Source organism: Rhineura floridana, chromosome 20 (genome assembly GCF_030035675.1).
Source record: "Rhineura floridana isolate rRhiFlo1 chromosome 20, rRhiFlo1.hap2, whole genome shotgun sequence".
Taxonomy (NCBI): domain Eukaryota; kingdom Metazoa; phylum Chordata; class Lepidosauria; order Squamata; family Rhineuridae; genus Rhineura; species Rhineura floridana.
The window spans coordinates 6,091,382-6,112,739 of record NC_084499.1 but is presented as its reverse complement, the minus strand read 5'-3'; the positions used below and the strand labels follow the sequence as shown (position 1 = coordinate 6,112,739).

The 21,358-nt window shown below is 44.8% G+C and overlaps 1 protein-coding gene across 2 annotated transcripts in view; it reads left to right on the top strand.

The window, feature by feature from the left end:
- The window catches only part of TRUB2 (TruB pseudouridine synthase family member 2), a 40,723-nt gene that overhangs the window by 9,303 nt on the left and 10,062 nt on the right, over positions 1-21,358 (top strand). Inside the window, exons 2-7 of one of the 2 annotated variants that reach the window (XM_061604280.1) lie at positions 1,757-1,888; positions 3,187-3,261; positions 4,082-4,143; positions 9,508-9,589; positions 11,302-11,374; positions 12,851-13,600. In XM_061604280.1, the coding sequence (XP_061460264.1) occupies positions 1,757-1,888; positions 3,187-3,261; positions 4,082-4,143; positions 9,508-9,589; positions 11,302-11,374; positions 12,851-13,172 (746 nt within the window). In that variant the 3' untranslated portion in view covers positions 13,173-13,600. Of the gene's footprint in view, positions 1-1,756; positions 1,889-3,186; positions 3,262-4,081; positions 4,144-9,507; positions 9,590-11,301; positions 11,375-12,850; positions 13,601-21,358 lie in introns of those variants that run through there. The other variant, XM_061604279.1, reaches the window with a different exon arrangement.

The following is a 21,358-nucleotide window of genomic DNA, read 5'->3' as shown; positions in this document are numbered from 1 at the left end:
TTTCCTGCTAGGGTGGTGTTGAAAACTAGGTTTCTATGGGCTTCCTTCTCCTAGTATCTGTCTCCTAAGATATAGGTTTTTTCAGGATTTGGCTCCTAGCTCAGGGTGACCTTAGGCTGCCCTTATTACTTATTGCTCTGAGCTGTTTTACTTCAATTAAATAATGGAATAAATGGGAGCTACTTACCCTCTTTTCGCTCTGCTGCTTAACTCGCCTTGACGCTTTGTCAGCTGGGGCCTTGACGCTTTGTCAGCTGGGGCCTTGACGCTTTGTCAGCTGGGGCCTTGACGCTTTGTCAGCTGGGGCCTTGACGCTTTGTCAGCTGGGGCCTTGACGCTTTGTCAGCTGGGGCCTTGACGCTTTGTCAGCTGGGGCCTTGACGCTTTGTCAGCTGGGGCCTTGACGCTTTGTCAGCTGGGGCCTTGACGCTTTGTCAGCTGGGGCCTTGACGCTTTGTCAGCTGGGGCCTTGACGCTTTGTCAGCTGGGGCCTTGACGCTTTGTCAGCTGGGGCCTTGACGCTTTGTCAGCTGGGGCCTTGACGCTTTGTCAGCTGGGGCCTTGACGCTTTGTCAGCTGGGGCCTTGACGCTTTGTCAGCTGGGGCCTTGACGCTTTGTCAGCTGGGGCCTTGACGCTTTGTCAGCTGGGGCCTTGACGCTTTGTCAGCTGGGGCCTTGACGCTTTGTCAGCTGGGGCCTTGACGCTTCGTCAGCTGGGGCCTTGACGCTTCGTCAGCTGGGGCCTTGACGCTTTGTCAGCTGGGGCCTTGACGCTTTGTCAGCTGGGGCCTTGACGCTTTGTCAGCTGGGGCCTTGACGCTTTGTCAGCTGGGGCCTTGACGCTTTGTCAGCTGGGGCCTTGACGCTTTGTCAGCTGGGGCCTTGACGCTTTGTCAGCTGGGGCCTTGACGCTTTGTCAGCTGGGGCCTTGACGCTTTGTCAGCTGGGGCCTTGACGCTTTGTCAGCTGGGGCCTTGACGCTTTGTCAGCTGGGGCCTTGACGCTTTGTCAGCTGGGGCCTTGACGCTTTGTCAGCTGGGGCCTTGACGCTTTGTCAGCTGGGGCCTTGACGCTTTGTCAGCTGGGGCCTTGACGCTTTGTCAGCTGGGGCCTTGACGCTTTGTCAGCTGGGGCCTTGACGCTTTGTCAGCTGGGGCCTTGACGCTTTGTCAGCTGGGGCCTTGACGCTTTGTCAGCTGGGGCCTTGACGCTTTGTCAGCTGGGGCCTTGACGCTTTGTCAGCTGGGGCCTTGACGCTTTGTCAGCTGGGGCCTTGACGCTTTGTCAGCTGGGGCCTTGACGCTTTGTCAGCTGGGGCCTTGACGCTTTGTCAGCTGGGGCCTTGACGCTTCGTCAGCTGGGGCTTCCTCTAGCTCGTAGCACCCAAAATTGCTTCTGACTCCACAGCCCTGCATGGACCTTCTGCTTGCAAAGTGTGTGTGGTCTCCCGCTAGGTGATATTCAAGCTGGGAACTTCCTGATTCATAATGCAATTTCTTAGCTGCCATGCTTGGCAAAGGGTGGGGGTCTGAAAAGGAGAAACTGAACTTGGACTTCCTAGGAAAAGATGCACCAGCTGCCTCCTCCTTCGCCATGCTGATGTGAACACCATTTCTTCTGAACAGGAACTGAGCAGAGGAAGGTGTCTTGTGAGTGATGCCCAACAAAATAAGAGGTGCCTTAACAATATTGATCAAAGTTATATATATATATATTTAAAAGTGACCAGTTTTTTTCTTCATTTTTTGTCTTTAGACTTGAACTCGTTAGAGCGACCAGCACCACGACAGCTTGTACGCTTTCTGCCTGGCATGGTGGAAGGGGAGGATGGAAAGCAATTGACTATGACTGTTACACAAGTCCCCACACTGGCTGACCATCCCCTAGGTAGGATTTGAGAGGGGTGGGATGGAGAGGCTGGCGTTCTTGGCCGGGTGAGAGCAGAAGCAGTGTATACTTTTCAGCGGTAGCCAACATAGTTCCCTCCAGGTATTCTAGCTCTGAAGTTGCATTTGTTTTGGAATTGCTTTTTAATTTTTTTAATGGAATTTCAAGTGTAAATAAGGTAAACACACATGCACAAACCCGAACAGACGTGTACAGTAGATCATGTCTAAATGAGAGCTATTTCATTCAAAATGTCCATCAAATGAAGGTGTCTTTCCATAAATCACCATGAGATCCTGGTGCTCTGTATCAGTGTCCTTTCGCTGTGGCATATCTAATAAAACCGAACCAAACGGCATAAAACTTACCAGACTTCTTATTTCTCCGTTCACGTATTTTTCCAGGAGGATCAATTCCCATAATTGTTGAAACTAAGTTTGCATTACATTTGTGTTTTGTGATATCCAAAATGTAGTTATAGTTATATCTTGCTGCAGTCATGGGGTGAGCAATAAGGTCTTTTTGAATAAGGTTTTGGACTCTGGGTCTAAAACGATGCCTGGAATTGGTTTTTAAGATGTTTTCATTTGTTGCTTGCCCAGGACTCCTTGGGCAGGAAGGGCAGGATATAAATTTAATAAATGAAATAATAAACCCCTATCAGCCCCAGCCAGCATGGCCAATGGTCAGGGATGATGGGAGTTGTAGTTCAACAATATTTGGAGGGCATCGCTTTGGCTATACCTGATTTATATCTTCCTCGGAGGCCCTGCTTTTGAGTCTCACCATCACTGGGATTATGGTGACAAGCTCTCCAGGGCAGGGCCTTCTCAGGAGTGATACCAAGTTTAAGAGACTCCTGATGGGAGAGGTTTGCTCTGCTTCCTCTCTTGCTGATCTTCGGATTTTAGGCAAAGTTGGGGCAGTCAGAGAGCCTTTGGGAATCTCTTGAATGCTTTTTCTTGGTTGCTACATCTAATTAGTTACCACTTTCCTGTTGTGCTCTGCTCTGTGTTTTATTGTGTTTATCTTAATGTGAATTGTTACATTCCATACAATGGATTTTATTTTTTTATAGAATGTTTTTAGCTAACCTCTCCATAAATCAAGGAGTAGCCAACATGATGCCGTCTATATGTTCTGGTCCACAGTGAATGATGGTGATTTGCTAAATGTTTGCTAAATTTGCTAAAAACTAATTAGGTAGATGTTTTACTTGGTATGAATTTAAAGTTACTCTTTTGGTGAGATCAAGTTCTGTGTGTGCGTCAAAAACCTATCCTGATTTTCCTTTACAGTTTCTGGACCAGCAGTCACCCATTTGAAAGTTGGAGCAGGCCACCGTCTGGATACAAGGTCCTCTGGGGTCTTGGGTAAGTAAAAGAAGCCTTTGGCATTTATTACTATTGTATAGGTCTCCCAATAGCATTATTATACCGCAGCTGATGTACATCTGTCCGATAACTTGGATTGGAATGGTTTCCACACCTACATCAGCTGCAGTATAATACTCTACAGATTACTTCTCCATGGATTACTGAAATTCTCTCTCTCTCTCTCTCTCTCTCCCTCTCTCCCTCTCTCCCTCTCTCCCTCTCTCCCTCTCTCCCTCTCTCCCTCTCTCCCTCTCTCCTCTCTCTCTCTCTCTCTCTCTCTCTCTCTCTCTCTCTCTCTCTCTCTCTCTCTCTCTGTGGATCTATCTATAAGCACTTTTCCTGGTCTAAAATGCTCTGCACCTCTTTACCTTGGCCTTTGGCATGTGAGATTTATATTTTTAGGATCCACCTTATTTTGTGAAGTTTAGGTTGTTTTTAATGCTGTGTTTTAAAATGGTTGTAACCCCTCTGGGACCTTTGGATGAAGGACTAGTAATAAATGTCCTTCTTGTTGATGATATTAATAATATTATAAATGCTGCTTCTTTGTTAGTGTTTGTTTTTGAGCCCTTTCCATCTGAAAGTAGTTGCTAATCATAAATAGCTCTGCGGAGTGGGGTGGAAGGTATAAATGACCCCCCTTGTGCCCCATTTTCCCCTACCATAATAATCCAAAGCCACATACAGCAATTCTTTCTTCCCAGACAGATGTAAGGCTTGCCGTGACCCAAATTTATCTACTGCTGTATCTCTGGATTTGCAGTCGGGGGGAAAAGGTGACCTTGACTAGCTAACTTCTACCCTTTTCATTTTTCAGTGCTTGGGGTGGGTCACGGCAACAAGCTGCTTACAGACCTGTACAATGCTCATCTCACCAGGGTAAGTATTTATTTTAAAATATGCACATGGAGGGAAGTATCATCTGTCCTGGGCAAACTTTGCTGTGCTGATCCAAAGTGGGTCATTTGAGAGATGGACATTCCGGGGCATTGCATTTCAGACACCAATCAAGGGGAAATGATGCATAGAATCAGAAGAGTTAGAACGTACCTTGGAGGGCATCTAGTTAATCCCTCTGCGCAGTTCAGGATGTAACTATAGCATCCTCTGGGGATGGCCATCCAGCCTCTGCTTAAATACCTTCAGTGATGGACAGCCACCTTCCAAGCCTGTCTTTTTCCCCACAGCCAAACAGCTCTAACTATTGGAAAGTTTCCTGTAACGTTTAGCTGAAATCTGCTTCCCTGCCATTTCTATCAGTCTATTCCAGTCCTGCCCTCTGGGGTAAAAGAGAGCAAGTCTTCTCCATCTTCTGTGTGATGAACAGCCCTTCAGATACCTGAAGACAGCCATCATGAGTTTCCTTTGCATTTCTCTAGTCTAAACATAGTACTTGGTTGCCAGACTCTGCAGCATCCTAGTGATGTAGAATAATTTGAAACAGTGGGGTTAGGCAAAGGACCATTGTAGCTTGTGAGTTGGGAAGAACAGAATTTTATTATCGCGATTGTGGTACCAACTACATTTCTGGAATCCTTGGCAAAGAAGTGTCAGTATTGGTTTCCAACTCCCATCAGCCCCAGCCAGCCTTCCCCAGGGATCAGGGATGGCGGGAGTTGCGATCCAGTAACATCTGGAGGGCCACACGTTTCCCTCCCTGATCTAGGAAAAACAAGAAAGAAGACTTCAGTGTTTAAACGCTACCTGAGAATAGAAAATATGACATATTGATTTGATATGTTAGCAATACTTAGCATCTATATATGTGTTGTGTTATGTGCCTTCAAGTCGATTACAACTTATGGCCACCCGATGAATCAGCGACCTCCAAGAGCATCTGTCGTGAACCGCCCTGTTCAGATCTTGTAAGTTCAGGTCTGTGGCTTCCTTTATGGAATCAATCCATCTCTTCTTTGGCCTTCCTCTTTTTTTTACTCCCTTCTGTTTTTCCCAGCATTATTGTCTTTTCTAGTGAATCAGGTCTTCTCATGATGTGTCCAAAGTAAGATAACCTCAGTTTCATCATTTTAGCTTCTAGTGACAGTTCTGGTTTAATTTGTTCTAACACCCAATTATTTGTCTTTTTCGCAGTCCGTTGTATGCGCAAAGCTCTCCTCCAGCACCACATTTTAAATGCGTTGATTTTTCTCTTACCCGCTTTTTCACTGTCCAACTTTCACATCCATACTTAGAGATCGGGAATACCATGGTCTGAATGATCCTGACTTTAGTGTTCAGTGATACATCTTTGCATTTGAGGACCTTTTCTAATAATAATAATAATAAATAATAAATTTTATTTCTGAATCGCCTATCTGGCCGAATCAACGGCCACTCTAGGCGACGTACAATTTCATCAGTAAATACAATAAAACCACAAGAATCATAATAATAATTAATAATATCAGTATTAAAACTAAACCACCCCAGAGGTCCCGTAGGCCTGCCTGAACAGCCAGGTTTTCAAGGCCCGGCAGAAACCTATCAGGGAAGGGGCATGGCGAAGATCGAAAGGAAGGAAATTCCAGAGGGTGGGGGCCACAGTCGAAAATGCCCTCTCTCTGGTCCGCACCAGCCTCACTGTCCTAACTGGTGGGACCGAGAGGTCTTGCGCTGCTGATCTCGTCAGGCGGCATAATTGGTGATGCTGGAGGCGCTCCTTCAGATAAACTGGGCCGAAACCGTATAGGGCTTTAAAGGTCAATACCAACACCTTGAATTGGGCCCAGTAAACAACTGGTAGCCAGTGTAGATCTATCAACACCGGAGTGTTCTTTCGTAGCTCCCCTCCCTAGTCCTAGCCTTCTTCTGTTTCTTAACTGTGGTCTCCATTTTGGTTAATGACTGTGCCAAAGTATTGATAATCCTTGACAAGTTTAATGTACTCATTGTCAACTTTAAAGTTACATAAATCTTCTGTTATTACTTTAGTGTTCTTGATGTTCATTTGTAGTCCTGCTTTTGTGTTTTCCTCTTTAACTTTCATCAGCATTCATTTCAAATCATTACTGGTTTCTGCTAGTAGTACGGTATCGTCTGCATATCTTAAATTATTGATATTTCTCCCTCCAATTTTCACACCTCCTTCATCTTGGTCCAATCCTGCTTTCGGTATATGTTCTGCATATAGATTAAACAAATAGGGTGATAAAATACACCCCTGTGGCACACCCTTTCCAATGGGAAATCAGTTGGTTTCTTCATATTCTGTCCTTAGTGGTCTTGTTTTCGCAGAAAGTATGGAACTTCTCTGTCTTCTGCTATCAATTATATAATCAGTTTGATTCCTACATTCACCATTTGGTGATGTCCACATGTCTTTTCGGTTGCTCAAAAAATGCATTTGCAAGAAACAAATTATTGGCTTTATTTCCATTCGGCTTTGTTCCAGTTGAGTCATTAGTCACAGCACTACTCGTCCGTTGTTCTTCCCCAGTAGCTCACTGAGCGCCATCTGACCTGGGGGTCTTATCTTCCAGCACTTTCTCGTGTTGCATTTTGTATACTCTGTTCATAGGGTTTTCATGGTAAGAAATATTCAGAGGTGGTTTACCATTGCCTTCCTCTGAGTTTGGATGCACCTTTGTCTGGTGTCTCAGCTTTGACCATTCTGCCTTGGGTGCCCCTGCTAGGAGTCTAGCCTCTTGGACTAGACTCCTGATGGCATTGCTCTCAGCTTCTTTGACACTCTGAAACCCCCCTCACCACGTCAAGGTGTGCATCCTATATAGTGTTTCAAAATGCATAACATGGCATAATCCTTACAACAGCCCTGCAAGGTATGTCAGCCCACATATAGCAGATGGAGAGATGAGACTGTGCTGGTTTGCACATAATGCTAAGCTAATCCATGACTTACAGTGAACGTGCAGATTCCCAGAGAGAATATTGTGGCCACCGCCTTTCTCTCTGGATCCTCCTGCTGCTGTGCTGCTTAGCTTAATGTTTTGTCCAAACGCAAGCTCATGGTTTGTTTCCTACAGACAAATCACAAGCTGTAAACCCAAGAACAAAACTTGATTACAGCTCATAATTCGTCTGGAGCAAGACAAAGCATTACCCCAGATTTGGATGATGTGCTAAGCCAAACCATGGCTTACATTGAAGCAGCACCGGGACTGGAGGAAAAGCAAAGTGGCCACAGTCTCCTCTCTAGGAGCCCACATGCTTGCACATTTGCACTAAGCCGAGAGAAAGTAGTTTCACCCAAGGACACCCTGTAAGTTCACAGCAGGGTCAAGATTCTAATGGGGACTTCCTGATCCATAGGTTACTCTTGTGTAGTTCAATTCTTTCACTTGGAAGTAAGTCTCACTGGGCTAAATGGACTTACTCCCAGATAAATATGCGTAGGATTGCATTTCAAGTATGCAACCTTATGTATGTCTACGTAGAAGTAAGCTATTTGAGTTTTGAACTTACAGGTAAGTGTGTATAGGGTTGCAGTTTTACTCCTTCAGCAACAGTTATTTTTGCTGCTTTGAAAATGTAAAAATAATTTATCTTAAAATAGAAGTATTCATGGAACCCCTTTCCTAATTTAGGATTATAGATGTGTGTTTGTGTTCAACTAGGACAGGAGCAGGAGGACTTCAGGATGATGGGATCTGCTTTGTTTACTAGAACCCTGAGTGCACCCACTGGAGCCAGGTGCAAAATAGTGGTGCAGTGTCACACACGCAAGCTTAGGGCCAGTTTGCCTGTGAGCATGTGCTCAGCCCAGGAATTTGTTTTTAGTTGGAGTTTGTTGTGTCTCCCCTCACGCGCTCTGTGTATTTCTTTTTCACACCACAATATAGCAATGCTGTTTATAGGGATTTTGATCTATTCCCCCACAGCCAGTGCCCAGGCAACAGGAAAGCCTCACCCTCCACACACCGTGGACCCGTGGATACTTTAAAGAACCCATCTATGGGCTGAACTCTTATAACCTGTGCTGTTTCTCACTACTGGGTATCCGCTTTGTACCTTCTTTATAGAATAGCTATGAACCAGGCGCGTGTACAAATCAATGGAATTTATTCAAAGATGACATTAAACTATATAAACAAGTTTACTAGATGCATTGTTTTTCCCATACGCTTATGGTTTCAATACAGTTTTTAAACGTTATATGTTACTCAGCAAATTATCCTCGGGGAATTATACTTCCAACCTGCCTGCTGTACCAACCCGCTCACTCTCGAACCTGCCTCCTCTCTTCCCTAATCTTATCTATCACCCCAACACTATATCAACTCTTCTTCCTACGCTAACACTGTTCAGCTGTCAAAACCTGCATGCATACCTCCGTAAGCACACCACCCCCATTCATTCAGCCAATCAGCATCCACCACACCTCAACATTCTACTCACTGACTCCGCCTCACACTCTGCTTACTGTATTACCTCTAATACAGTCTTTGCACATATACATTACCTTATTTGCAGCATATAACAATACAGAACTCATGAAACATGACAGAGTTCACCATCCTAGCACTCAAAAACTTCATGCCTGGTCTCCCCCTTCTTCTTCTTCTCCCCCTTCTCCTCCTCCTCCTCCTCCTCCTCAAAAACGTAATTTCGGGGTGGAGGTGAAGCCTTTTTGTTGCTGCTGTTAAACAGTTGGGAATCAGAATGTGATCTACTGCAAATCACTCCTGAGATGTACCAGTGAATCCCAATCTACCTGCTACTTGCCCCTAAACTAGGTGGCCTGTAGTTTGCCTTTCAGGCTGCATTTGTTTCATTCTACAACTCAGCAGCTTGCCAGAAGTGTTGATTGTTTGTGCCAAAAGAGAATACTTGCCAGAACATCAGAGTGAGCTCTGCTTGATCAGTCCAGAGGCCCATCTAGCCCATCTCCCTGTTCTCACTTTGGACAGCCAGATGTCTCAGGGAAGACCCCAAGCAGGGCATCAGCAGAGTATCACACCGCTGCTGTTCAATTGGTATTCAGAGGCCTCCGATCCTTGAGATAGCGTATAGCCATCAGGACTGGTAGCCACTGATAGCCTTACCCTCCTCCATAAATAGGTCCAGTCCTCTTTTAAAGCCCTCCCAAGTCGATGGGCTGTCACTAAATCTCACGGTGGGAAGTTCCATAGGATTTAAGAAGTTGGTTAAATATACAGTGACTACTGTGTCTTTCTGTTGTATCAGACAATAACTACACAGTTGGGGGGGGAGTGTTGCTGTCTGGTTTTCTTGTAAAATGTTTCCAAATTCATCATGCCATGTCTTTCTTTCTCCCTTTCAAAGACCTACACGGTTCGCGGCTTGTTTGGCAAAGCCACTGACGACTTCTCGGATACAGGCAAACTGATTGAGAAGGCGACATTTGGTGAGACTATCCACTAGGCTGGGTGCGGGGCACCTGTGGCACTCCAGCTGTTGGTGGACTACCATCATCCCTGACCATTGGCTGTGCTGGCTGGGGCTGATGGAAACTGAAGTCACAGAACATCCGGAGCACCCCAGGTTCTCCAGTCCTGCACTAGACCTTGCTAGCACTCTCTTGCATTGGACTACATCTCTTGTGGGTCTCCCAGCCATTCCTGGTTGGAGAAAAAAAAATGCTATAAATTGGAGGCGGGGAACCTTTTTGAGCCTGAGGGCCGCATTGCTTTCTGGGCAGCCTTCTGAGGTCCACGTGCTGGGGGGGAGGGGCCAGAGATAAAAAATGGGTGGAGCAATTCGTGTCAAGTTTACAGTAGGCTAGTTCCTACGCACACTCATGCACCTAGGGAGGTCTGAAGGGCCACATTTGGCCCTGAGCATGATGTTCCTCGCTCCTGCTACAGATCATTTTAAAATCATTCTGTGTGCTAGGAGGTGCTGTGAACCAGGTGCACTGAATGAGCGATGAGTCCTGCTGTTTCTGAGAGCACGGTGGCCCTTCTCCTCTGCCTCTCTGAAGCGCAGCACAGGGCAAGGCAGTCCTGCAAGACCCTCCAGCTCTGCCTGCTGCAGAAGAGAATTTGCTTCCTTCTCCAGCGTTCATAAACACAGAATTGTAGAACAGTAGAGTTGGAAGGGGCCTGTAAGGCCATCGAGTCCAACCCCCTGCTCAGTGCAGGAATCCACATTAAAGCACCCCCAACAGGTGGCTGTCCAGTGCCTCTTGAATGCCTCCGATGTTAGAGAGCCCAACACCTCCCTAGGTCATTGGTTCCATTGTCGTACTGCTGTAACAGCAAGGATGTTTTTCCTAATGGTCAGCCAAAATCTGACTTCCTGTAACTTGAGCCCATTATTCCGTGTCCTGCACTCTGGGATGATCGAGAAGAGATCCCGGCCCTCCTCTGTGTGACAACCTTTCATGTACTTGAAGAGTGCTACCATATCTCCCCGCAGTCTTCTCTTCTCCGGGCTAAACATGCCCAGTTCTTTCAGTCCCTCCTCATAGGGCTTTGTTTCCAGTCCCCTGATTGTCCTTGTTGCCCTCCTTTGAACCTGTTTAGCAGATTAAGTTGGATTCTACATTTCCCATACTCAGAGGGTAAAATGTGAACCAGCCCTCAGAGAAGAAACTGTGGAGTTTTAAAACATCACATGGGTATGTTGGGTTTGTTTTGTATGTTACTGTGCACTGACACACCTCCTCCCCTGCCGCTCCAATGTCTCTTTTCAGACCATTTTTACTGGTGAGTTTGATTGTGAGCTGGCAACGTAGTTGCCTCTGTTTCTCTGATTCTATTTTTGTACCTCCAGGCTGCTGGCTTGATTGATTGATATACCTTTTATATGCCAAAATGGCTTCTAAGCAGTTTATGGCGTAAAAGCAATTATAAAATGCATACATAATTCAAATACTCGATTACAATTCGGTCAGAACATCAAAACATCCTTCATTGAAATATACATCGAAACAAACCAGTTTGAAACATGACGGTTAAAACAGTCACAAACGAGCCAGCTAATAAAGCCAGACTTTCCAGTGCAGGGGAATGGCTGCCAAACCAGGTGTCTCTTCAGGAGCAGGCGTAATCCCAAGACTGCTGGATCTCCTACTCTGTCCTTCTCACCATTGTTTTTTCCTTTCTTTGTCTGCAGACCACATCACCAGGGAGCAGCTGGAACGGATCGTTTCTGTCATCCAGGGGTCCAATCACAAGGCTTTGCTGCAGTACGTATCCAAGCGCAGGGACCACGGTGCAGTGGCTGAGCACCTGCTTTGCGTGCCGAAGGTCCCAGGCTCGGTCTTGGGCATCTGCAATTATATGGATGTTCAGGTAGCAAGGGACAGGAAGGGCTGTTCTCTGCAGAGCTGCTGCCAGTCAGAGCTGCCAGTAGATGGCTGGGGGGGGATAGCCTGCCCTAGTATAATAAGGCAGCTCCCTGTATTCCTAAATCTCAAGGTTTCAGGCTATGCTTCTGCTGCTGCTTGAGGACCAGTGAGAGATGTTTGTCGCTTTTGCAGCAAATGAGGCATCTTCCTACAACAGCGTTTTCCAACCTTTGGTCCCCGGAGGTTGTTGGACCTACAATTCCCATCAGCCCCAGCCAGCATGGCCAAGGGTCAGAAATGATGGGAATTGTAGTCCAGCAACACCTGGGAACCCAAAGGGTGGGAAAGGCTGTTCTACATGTCAGGAACTTGGAAGGCAAATAAGGAAGTGCTCTGTCCGCTGTTCTACCTCTTCTCCTTACCTTTCCTTCAGTTTCTGAAGTTCAGGCCGTGAGTGCCGTCGCTTATGTAGACAAAACGGCACCACCTGTGTGTGAGAGTGAGGTTCTCAGCAGGGTTGGCAGGACCGTCGAGGCTTGCAGAAATACAAATATTTTTTAGGGAGGAAAACCCCCTGCAGGTGGATGCTGGGAGCCCCAAAACCACCCAATGAGGACTGAGCTTGCTCAGGAGCTGGCAGACTGTTGAGGGTGGTTGAGGGGAGAACAAACACTACACGAAAGGTCTGTTTCCTATGTTGTGCAGAATGCACCTCCTGATAAGACGGTATATGCAGGAGGCCCTCACCTGCAGAGCGCAGTGCTCAACTGGGTATTTAAGGGGTAAGACGGTCTTTCAGGTATCCTGGTCCTATACTGTATAGTTTTTTGTTTGTTTATACAAATAACATGGGGCAGGGGGTGTGTGCACAATATATGGTTCGCGCCAGGGCAGTTTGGTTGGTTTATGGCACTGGTTGGTGTCTGTCCTGTCCAACAGCTGAAGCTTTCTGGGGTTTCCCAAAACGGAGGCTGTGATTCTAGAGGAGGAGGATGGAAATATACCATGTTGGTTAATTTTAGCCTGTGGTTAATCATATAGAGAGAGGGTGTGTTTGTGTGTGCTTTTCCTGGACTGAAGCTTGCCTACAACCAACACTGCCACCCTTGCAAGTCAGTAACTAGCAAGGGAAGAGAATTTTGCACATGCTCAGGGGCACATGCTTTTTAGATGAACAATTCTAGAGTTGAGAGGTGAACACAATCTGGTGCGTGTGAAATTTGTACCTTGCGGCCCACTGCTGCTTTCAGAACTTCTTGGGCCATTGGGAACCCAAGGGCCCGCCCTGGAGGGTTAGTGGGGGTGGGATGGGAGGGCAGTCAGTCTGGAGCCCTGCTGTCCTCCTCACCCCACCTCTTTCCTTCTCTCCCTCAGGCTGCCTCCATCCCTTTCCTTCCTTCCACTGCGTCATTACTGCCTGCCCAAAGAGCGGGAGGAGCCAGAGAGCTCCCGGCCGCTGAGCTTCCGCAACAGTCCCGCCAATCCCCAGAAGTGGAGCGTAAGGCAGTCCATGGGTAGCGACTATCAGCAGCCGGTGTGGCGGGTAGCGCTGATCAGCCTGACGGCGATGCTTTTTCTGTTGTGGTGTGCCCTGCGTCCTGAGACTGACATTGACCGGTTAATAGAGGCTTCACTGCAAGAGGGCTTGCCAGAGCAGAAGTCCCAAACCCCACCATCTGACCAGGAGAAGCCTTGACTCAGGCATGGAGGGTAGGGTCCTTGTGCCACTCTGACTAGGCAAGACTCTGGATTTCCCCAGGACTGGATGCCTGGACAAACACAACTTGTCCTAACAGGGTTCTCTTTGCGGCTGGGAGCAATGCAGAAAAGTTTTTTCTCAACGCAAGGCGAACTGTCCTCAAGTCTGAGATGGAGATCAGTTCTTCACATGGACTTCATTCTGTCTTGCGAGCACACTCCCTTTTGGGGGGGCGGAAAGGAAATTTGTCCCGTTTGCAAAAACAGAGCTCAACGAATTTGCAGTTCAGCAATCCGATCCTTGTACATTGATTTTTAGAGGGTGGTTGAGCTGGAGTTGAAGTCATTTGCTGCAGGGTAGCTCTGCTTGTAGGTGCATCAGTGTGGGGGGGGAAATAAAATAATTAGTGTACATTCAACGCTGAAGAGCACTCTATCTCGTGCTTCTGTTTTTAAAAACACCTCTTTCCAGCTACCCAAATTACTCTCCTTCTAGGTTTGCTGTTTATAACTTGGGTTAACAACAGCCTCACATGCCGAGGTGCAACAGATTCTGGCCACCATACGAGGGCCAAACTGCAAGGGCAGAATTTGTTCTTCATGTGTGAAATTGGCTAGTGGTTCTGTTAACATCAGAGGAGATCCTGAACTCTTCCTCCTCATACTTCCCAAAGATTTGTCACATAAATGGTCTAGTTTGTATGCGACCATGGCTTAATAATGCATCACTGACCCTGCTTGAGACTTAGGCTCGCATGCTGTCTCACCCTCTCCTCCTCTGGCAGAGCTGTGCTAATGGAGGCATCCACTTTGTTTTAAATTAACTGTTCCCTCATTTGTATCCAGACGTGGGAAACTCAGGTCAGTTAGTTCACAGGTGAGGAGCCTGTGTTGCTGGACTCCAACTCCCATCAGCCCCAGCCACTATGGCCTGTGTTCAGGGACGATGGGAAGTGGAGTCCAGCAAATACCTTGAAGAGCTATACCACCCTTGCTTTAGTTAGCAAACAAGCCGGGATCGTAAACTATAGTTTTACCCCAGCTTGTTTGAACTAACCACGGTTTCCTGAGTTCAGACATCATAGGGAAGTCTTGAGTTTAAAGTGGAAGCTTCGGTCTCCTGAAACTCAAACAGCCTGATTCAGTGTTGCCACTGAAAAAGGCCTAAAGCGTTTTTTCCCAACTCAGCTTTGCTTGGATATCAGAAGTGAACTTAGACCAACAGAGAGAGATATTACAGCAAGGATGGGCAATGTTGTTGAACTCCAGCTCCCACCATCCTTGAATACTGGCATGGGCAGATGAGAACCAGGAGGCTCAATAACATCTGGAGGACTACAGGTTCTCCGTCCCTGGACGGAGCATGCCCTGCTTTGTATGTGGACAAAGACAAAATGTGGCCTTTGAAAATTTTGGTGAAGAATTGTCATAACTGGCTGGAATTCTGAAGAGCAGCAAATTCCTGTCACGTGTCTTTTACTCACTCCTTCATAAGGCATGGAATAGCAGAGTTGGAAGGAGCCTGTAAAGCCACTGAGTCCAACCCCCTGCTCAATGCAGGAATCCCAAGTTGAAGCATCCCCGACAAGTGGCTGTCCAGCTGCGTCTTGAAGGCCTCCAGTGTTAGAGAGCCCACCGCCTCCCTAGGTCATTGGTTCCATTGTTGCATGGCTCTAACAGTTAGGAAGTTTTTCCTGATGTCCAGTCAAAATCTGGCTTCTTGTAAGTTGAGCCCCTTATTCCTGCACACTGGGATGATTGAGAAGAGATCCCGGGCCTCCTCTGTGTGACAATCTTCCAAGTACTTGAAGAGTACTATCATGTCTCCCCTCGGTCTTCTCAAAGTGAAACATGCCCACTTCTTTCAGTCTCTCCTCACAGGGCTTTGTTTCCAGTCCCCTGATCATCCTTGTTGCCCTCCTCTGAACTGGATCCAATTCGTCTGCCTCCTTCTTAAAGTTCGGTGTCCAGAACTGGAAACACTACTAAAAATGAGGCCTAACCATTTCCAAATAGAGGGAACTAGTACTTCACATGATTTGGAAACTATACTTCTGTTAATGCAGCCTAAAATACCATTTGCCTTTTTTGCAGCCACATCGCATTGTTGGCTCATATTCAGCTTGTGATCAACAACAATCCCAAGGTCCTTCTCGCATGTAATATTGCTGAGCCAAGTATTCCCCGTCTTATAACTGTGCCTTTGGTTTCTTTTTCCTAGGTATAGAACCTTGCACTTATCCCTGTTAAATTTCATTCTGTTGTCTTTAGCCCAGTGCTCCAGCCTATCAAGATCCCTTTGAATTTTGTTTCTGTCTTCCAACGTACTAGCTATCCCTTCCAATATCATCTGCAAATTTGATAAAACATTCCCTGCACCAAGTCATCAATAAAAATGTTGAAGAGCCCTGGCCCAGGACCAAGCCCTGTGGTACCCCACTGGTTACCTCCCCCTCCATTTGATTATATCATTGTGTTTGCTGCATTTTCATGGATTCGTTGTTTTGAAGGTTTCTGAATACATGTCTTCGGGGGTTGCAATGATTATATCTTGAATTCTGGTGCTTCGGCTGTTGAGACCTTCTGAGAAGCCACCTTATGCCAAGTCCAACCAATGGTCCATCTAGCTCAGTATTGTCAATGCTGACTGGCAAAGCCTCGGACGGGGTCTTTCCCAGCCCTGCTTGGCGATGCTGGTGATCAAACCTGGGACTCTCTTCATACAAGGCCCTCCCCAGACTGGTAAAACAGACTTCAAGGAATTTGAGTGTGCTTTTGGTTTCTCTTGAAATTATTTTTGGAGTAAAATTTTAGGATTCCTAGAACATTAGCTGGGGAGCAAAATACATTTGGGACCAGAGAATCAAATTATGTCCTGAGCATAACAACCCATTGTTCCAGGAAGCCTTCCCAGTTTTGTCATTGATAAATCTCTTGAGCATAAACTTCCATTTTGTTTGCAGTTTCTCCTCCAGAATCATGAGGGTTAGAAACCTTCTTTTTCAAACAAAGCCTGACTTTCTCAGGAATACTTGGGAAGCCAAGTGAGCAGATCAGGCAGGCATGCAGAGGCTGACACTCTCTGCTTATAACAAGAATGGAAGGCGCATTGGACAAACATTTCTTTGTAAACTTAGTGTGCTTTTGGGATAAGTCCTGTGTTGGAGCATTGATGGTTTTGGAAGAATAGGAACAATGGATAGAAGTGAATGGCCTATTAAAATCCACACTTAGGTATATAAGGATACAAGTCCCACCTGTGTGTTTTATTAATTTTTTTATTTGCAAATCTAACAATGAAAGAAAAGAAAAAGAATGAAATCAAATAAATAAAAATATTGAAAGTACAAAAATTAAAAAATTAATATATGAATACAAATAGTAACAGCAATAAACCACCATCAATTTATATTACGGGTACAATAGCCATCAGTACATGCATCTTGAGTCAAGCATGTAAGTTAATAAAGCCCTCCAGATGTCTGAATAGGTATCCACTCGAAATTGTCATCTATACGAAATATGTTTCAGTGTAGCCAGGGCAGTGAGGTCCTCAGTCCATTATTATGCAATGGATATTTATCTTTACAGGCTTGAAGTATAAAAAGGGCTTACAAAGTCCACTTGTGTTGTCCTGTTATTAACCCCCATACTAAAGGAATATAATTTAAAAGTGCATGAACATCTGTAAATATCAAGGATTTCACCAGTACAAAATTAAGATGGATAACTTCAGACCAGAAAGATTATATCATTGGACAAGCCCACATCATTTTATTTATTTTATATTATTTTATTCGATTTATTAATTGCCCATTTGCCTGGATTTACCAGTCACTCTGAGCGATGTACATAACAAAACATATAAAACAACAGAATATCAGAAAGTAAACAATAAAAACTGTAACAATACATGATAACTAAACAACAAGGTAGAGGCAACTCTCAGTTTCAATAATAGGCTTCTCGCCTGTATGGTCCGAGGTGTAGCTAGAGATAGGAGTTCCTGGTGTAAGTCTTCCCACCCTGGCATAAAACCAGTGTGGGAGATAGTCCATTTACAAGATCAAAACCAGGCATCTCCCCCAACCCCAGCATCCAGCAGTTCCAGCGAGGAGAGGAGCGGAACAACCAGCCTCTCAAAAATGAAACTAACAGCAGTTCTTAGAGAAGCCTCAGCAGAGGGGCCAGAGAGTAAACGCCACCGATATCAGGCAAGTGGATGAAGGTTGTATGGAAGGGTGGCAGCCGCTGCAGGGGCGCTTCCCGGGCCTCCAAACCGCCTCTGAAAATGCCAAAAGATCATCACAGGAACCGACGTCCTCCAGGATAGGCCACAACAACGGCCCGCCGAGAGGCCGCAGTTCCTCCCCAGCTCCGGCTCCAGCGGGCTCGGCGCTTTCCACCACAAGAGGCAGTGGCGGCGGCGGCGGCGGCGGCCTGATGTATGTAGGTCCCTGGGTCACATCAATAACTGGCATCCAAGTCCCAGTCAAATAACAAGGGAGGCAGCATAATAAAAGGGAGGGGGGTTCCCCTGTTTTCTGTGCATTCCCATGCTTTGTAACCATCAACCAAGGGAAGATTATTACCCTATAAAAGCCATCGGCGGTGGGGCTCCATCGCCCGTCGCTGTTGCCTCTACCGCTTTACCAGTGCCTCTAGCATCTCTCTGTGTAGGACAGTGCCTTCCTATATAAACATAGTGGAGTCCAATACAATCAAAATATTAATTTTTACTGAATCAATCTCAATTTCAGGTCTAAGGAAACATTCCATATGGATTCCTAAGCCATTTCCCATTGTTTAGGCAGTATAATACATTCTGACTCACTATTCCATACCTCAAGATCCTGAACTTCTACCTTACAAAGATACGGTAAAGGTAAAGGTGTCCCCGCACTTATAGTGCGAGTCGTTTCCGACTCTTAGGGTGACGTGACGTTTACTAGGCGGACCGTATAAATGGGGTGGGATTGCCAGTTCCTTCCCTGGCCTTTCTTTACCCCCCAGCGTATGCCGGGTACTCATTTTACCGACCACGGATGGATGGAAGGCTGAGTGGACCTCGACCCCTTTTACCAGAGATTCAACTTCCTCCTTCCATTGGAATCAAATTCCGGCCGTGAGCAGAGCTTCGGCTGCATTACCGCCGCTTACCACTCTGCGCCACAGAGGGTCATAGATACAAAGATACAGTAAAATTTATAAATAACTGTTATGGGTTTAGCTTTCTGCAAGGATTCGATAATGCCCTCCAACAGTTTAAGAGATGCCGAAGCCCTCAGAGTACATGGGCCATAAAAAGATACTAGTGAATGTTGTAATTGAAAATATTTCCCTTCCACAGCCATCGGTAATTGCTATTTAAGCTGTAAAATAGGAATTTTTAAAAAAAATCTCCATTTAAGCCTATCTAGATCTAATCTATATATCTCACGTTTAGCCCATTTCTTCCACACACAAAAAGCTGGAATACTGCATAAAGTTAATTTAGGGTGGACATATGGGTCAAATCATAACTGATGAGTCACTGTACACCATGTCTCCCTAGCTGCTAACCCTAAAGGTAGCATTGGTCCTTTTTATTGTACACAGACCCCAACATCCAAAAAGGGGTGTTAAATAAGCTATCTCTAAAATTACCCAAGCTGGGATACTCATAGAAGGAGAAACTTGCCAATCATTTGTACATGCTCGCAAATATGCCTGCTAATTTCCGGAAAACTAAAACCACCTTCCGATACTAGCAGCTTCATTCTCTTAAATGAAAAGTCAGGTGGAGAATTATCCCAAATAAACTTCCAGAGTATCCCATTAATCATTTGAAAATGTGACAGAATATTTTTTAAAATGCATTAACCTTACCCCCAATACTACATTTAAATGATACCCATCTATCCAAATCACTGGATTCCTCCTTTATCAACTTATTCAAATTCAGTTTAATAATTTGAGAAGTATCTGTCAGAAGCAAAATACCTCAGTATGTTAAGACCTCTGGGCACCAACAAAATCACCATTTAGTATACAAGGTAGATGATCTACAGTTGCCCACCAGTATTAATTCAGATTTTGACTAATGAATTGTGTACCCTGAAATTCTACCAAAACTATTGATTTTTTAAATTAATTCTGGTATAAATGTTTCAGGTCTAGTAATAAATGGTAATAATTCATCCACGTATAAAGCTAATTTAAATTCTACTTGTTTGTGAACAAATCCGTGTCTTGATTGTACGTGCCAATGGTTCCAAGCATAGATCAAATATCAATTCAATAGAGGGCAGCTCTGTCTTGTATCTCTCTCTAAACCAAATGAATTTGAAATAATTCCATTTTTCCTTACTTGCAATTTGGGAGAGTGGTATAAAATTTTAATCCATTTTGTAAATTCTTGAGGAAATCCAAGCTTCACAGAAGTAACAAACATAAAGTGCCAATATACAGCCTTTTCAGCATCCAAGGAAATAAGTGCAGCCGGATCCATTCTATGACATTTAAGGCCACATTTTTAAACGATCAGCTTCCAACTACAGTTGCCTGAACTCTATTAGCCAAAATAACTGTTAGTATTTTAATATCTATGTTAATTAAAGAAACTGGCTTATAATTTGCACAATTAGTATGATTTTTGCTGGGCTTAGGTATCATAGAAATGTATGCATCATACATTGAAGTCGACAGGGTACCCAGTTCAAAGGCCTTTTAAAAAAAGAGTGCAAAGCATGGGGGCCAAAAAATCTAAATATATCGTGAGCCATTGTATAGGAAAACTGTCTGGCTCCAGTGCTTTCCTGGTCTTTATTTTATGAATAACACTGTTAATTTCTTCCATCTGTAATTATTTTGAAAGAATTTCCTTTTGCTGCATATCTAGCTGTGAGAGAATCAACTGCGAGAAAAAAAGATTCAGATCTGCAGTCCATAGGGTCATTCTTCCTATATATTTTAGAATACATCTGAAATTCTGATTGTTTTTTTTTTTTTGGTGTTGTATATACCGTATTGTATTCTCCTTTAATAAGTGGAATATAATTCTGACTTTTTAAAAAAATGAAAATCCAAGATCTTACCTGTTCTCTCCCCACTTTCTAAATTCTTCTGGCACACATTTTAGTGCAAATTCAGCTTTAGCAGAAAATAAATTATTCAATTCATATTTAGCACGCTACAAGTTTCAATCAGGATCTGGACAATGGGATGCTGCGAATTGACTGAGAAGAGACTTGCGTGTTCCAAAATGTCTTGTGTACACTTCCAAATGTATATCTTTAGTATTTTAGCTAAGTATTTACTTGTGCAAATTCACACAAGAACACCACACAAATAAGTTTTTTAAAAATTACTCAGTGGTTACATTGGCCATTGTACAATCTCCACTGAAATAAATGATGGCTTTGCAGCACCCGGGCTCTTTGGACTATCCATCAATGTTAAAATGTGTACCTGGGACTACTACTCACTAAGGTGGTAACTTTTGATTTGGGTTGCACCACTTCAGACTGAAGGTGGGGGCTCACATAATTGAATGCTCCTTGCTGCATAAATGAATATGAATGAATGAATCCCTGGCAGAGCTTGGAAGATTACTTTTAAAAAGTAATAAATTACAGTTACATGGCCCAAAAAAGTAGTAATTACCATTACAGTTACAATTGCTTTGAAAGTAACTGATTACTTTACTTTTCCTCCAAAGTAATCACTACAGTTACATTTCAGTTACTTTAAAAAAACGCCTACAAGGTGCTGGCTTTGGCTGCTGCACATCTAAGTAGCCTAAAACAACATTAAAAATAAACAAACACATACAGAGGCAGTAGAATAATTATTTTTATTCATAAGATAGCAATGGTGGTCTCTTCACTGGTAAGGGTGGTGGGGAGGGAGGCTGAGGCCACTACTCAGATCTCTGCATGTCAAACCAAGTGCAACCCCCCCCCTCAGCCAGCAAGCATAATGTCTCTCACATAACCACCTCCTGGACCCTGCCCTGCCACCAACTAAGGGACACTCACTCAAGCAAACATTTTCCCTAGATGCAAAATAGTTAAAATACTGCAAATGCAGCACAGTAGCCAGAGAGGGTGGTGGAGGCCACTTTGTGTGGCAAAACATGTTGTCATCTTTCACCTCCACAGTTCTTTATCTCCATTCTGCTGTTGCCTCCTTCTCCTCCTTTAT